The following is a 2,074-nucleotide window of genomic DNA, read 5'->3' on the forward strand; positions in this document are numbered from 1 at the left end:
TAATGATAATATATTGGAAGGAGACCCTCTTTCAAACAAGTCTTATTGAAAGATATTGCTGCATCAGCTTGTAAATAGTCTTCTCTATTTTTCTAATAATAGCTTTCTCTCTGCTATGAGAGAAAGCTATTATTAGAAAAATAGAGAAGACTATTTACAAGTTGAATGCAGCTGATGCAGCAATATCTTTCAATAATAATAATAAAATAATAATAATAATAATAATAATAATAATAATAATAATAATAATAATAATATGAACGCGAGGTGAAAATGCGTAGTTTTTAAAACTATTGTAATATTTACAGCGTATAATCTTGGAGTTTGCATTTGAAACTGATTGCATTGGGTAAATGTGGATGTGCCTGTGTAATATTGAACCTTCTGGACATTAACAACGTTCCGTGCAAGGCTCCACACGTGCCACATCCCTCATGGCGTTCTTAGAACAGCTCCAGGCGACACTATTCTAAAGGAAAAAAGGCGTATGGAGCAGTGTTAAAATGTATGAAGGAATTATTATGTATTGCATAAGAATGGAAAAGCTGAGAAATATTGAAACAAAGACCAGAAAGAGTATAAAAAGTTAAGTTTCGTTGGAAGGGTGGATCACAGGGAATTGTGGTGGTTTGGTTATGTGGGCAAAAGGGAAGGCTATAGATTGGTGAAAATGTAGATAAATCGAAAGTATTGAGAGGAAGAGGACAAGAGAGAGAGCGTGTTGTAAATGGAGGGGCTGATTAACCTTTATTGTAAGGCGACAAGCAACAATATTATGGAAGCTCTCTGTACAGCAGTTCATCTGCGAATTAGCATAAAAAGTAAGAATGTAGCATCGAGCATTGTGTTGTTTTTTTCATGAGTCCTTGTCAGGGGATATACTTACATACATACAATATATAAATGTGTGTGTATGTATGTATGTATGTATGTATGTATGTATGTGTATGCTCCTGGATGGGCAAATATGTGGGTGGTTGGGATTTGTAAAGTGTGTTTCCACCCAAGCATATTTTTTTTACCATTCCCTTCTCATTCCAGATCGTACTTTTGCTCATCACCTGCGTATCATCCATCCAGAAGCGCGAGGCTAAACCCGGCTTCGGCCATTTCGGCTTCGGGCACGGTCTGTACGGCCACGGTTTTCTTTTGGCCTATCACGGCCACGGACTGGGCTACGGTTATGGATATGGTCCATTTCTAGCCGGCCACCCTTATGGACTTCACTCTTACGTCGGTTCCTACCACCACTTCTTACGGAAGAGGGATGCTGACCCTGGCTTCGGCCATGGATTCGGCCACGGCTTCGGCCATCCATACTTCAGTTATGGCTACGGGCACGGCTTCGGGCACGGGCACGGATTCGGGCTCGGGCACGGCTTCGGGCACGGGGACGGATTCGGGCACGGCTTCGGGCACGGGCACGGCTTCGGGCACGGGCACGGCCACGGGCATGGCCACGGCGCTGCCTACGGCTACACAATTGGAGTCGAACACCCTCACTATGGGCATTCTCAACAGTACCACGAGGGTTGTTAGTATCCTTATTATGGTCACTACCATTAACCTGTTCTTCGTCCTTTCTCCTGCTTCTCGATTACGACTGTTATTTATTACTCGTCTTTTGACTGAGGTTCATTTAATAAAGATTCCTCTTGCGTAATTTCTGTGGTTTTTTTTTGGTTGAATTAATCATTTATCCATAATCGACAGGATGCTGTGTAAATAGAAAAACTGCTTCTGGAATTATATTCAGATTCTGTGAATACTGGTTGACAGAACAGTTTACAGAGCAGGAAAAGACATTTAGAAAAAAGAATAATAGATCGTGAAAAGGAAATTATACAGAAAGCCATATATGACAAAAAGGGAAACTAATAAAATTAATAACAAAATGAAATATCATGAAGATGCATTTTCCCTGAGCTTTCGTAAGGCTAACATCTGTTACCCTTATTTAGTATAATATCTTTTACACTAATCATGGAAATACTAAGTGATTATCAACGGTAACCTTATTGAGAGTATGGGTAGTTTTTTCTTTCCTTCTCCAGCTTCAGTTGCTGTTTGTATC

The 2,074-nt window shown here is 40.3% G+C and overlaps 1 protein-coding gene across 1 annotated transcript in view; it reads left to right on the forward strand.

The window, feature by feature from the left end:
* Positions 1-1,606, forward strand: part of LOC135196782 (holotricin-3-like) — a 3,032-nt gene extending 1,426 nt beyond the window's left edge. The window contains exon 2 of the mRNA XM_064223571.1: positions 1,042-1,606. Coding sequence (XP_064079641.1) covers positions 1,042-1,539 — 498 coding nt within the window. The 3' untranslated portion in view covers positions 1,540-1,606. The remainder of the gene's footprint in view (positions 1-1,041) is intronic.
* Positions 1,607-2,074: the final 468 nt, after the last annotated feature.

The sequence above is a fragment of the Macrobrachium nipponense genome, chromosome 18 (assembly GCF_015104395.2).
Source record: "Macrobrachium nipponense isolate FS-2020 chromosome 18, ASM1510439v2, whole genome shotgun sequence".
Lineage (NCBI taxonomy): Eukaryota > Metazoa > Arthropoda > Malacostraca > Decapoda > Palaemonidae > Macrobrachium > Macrobrachium nipponense.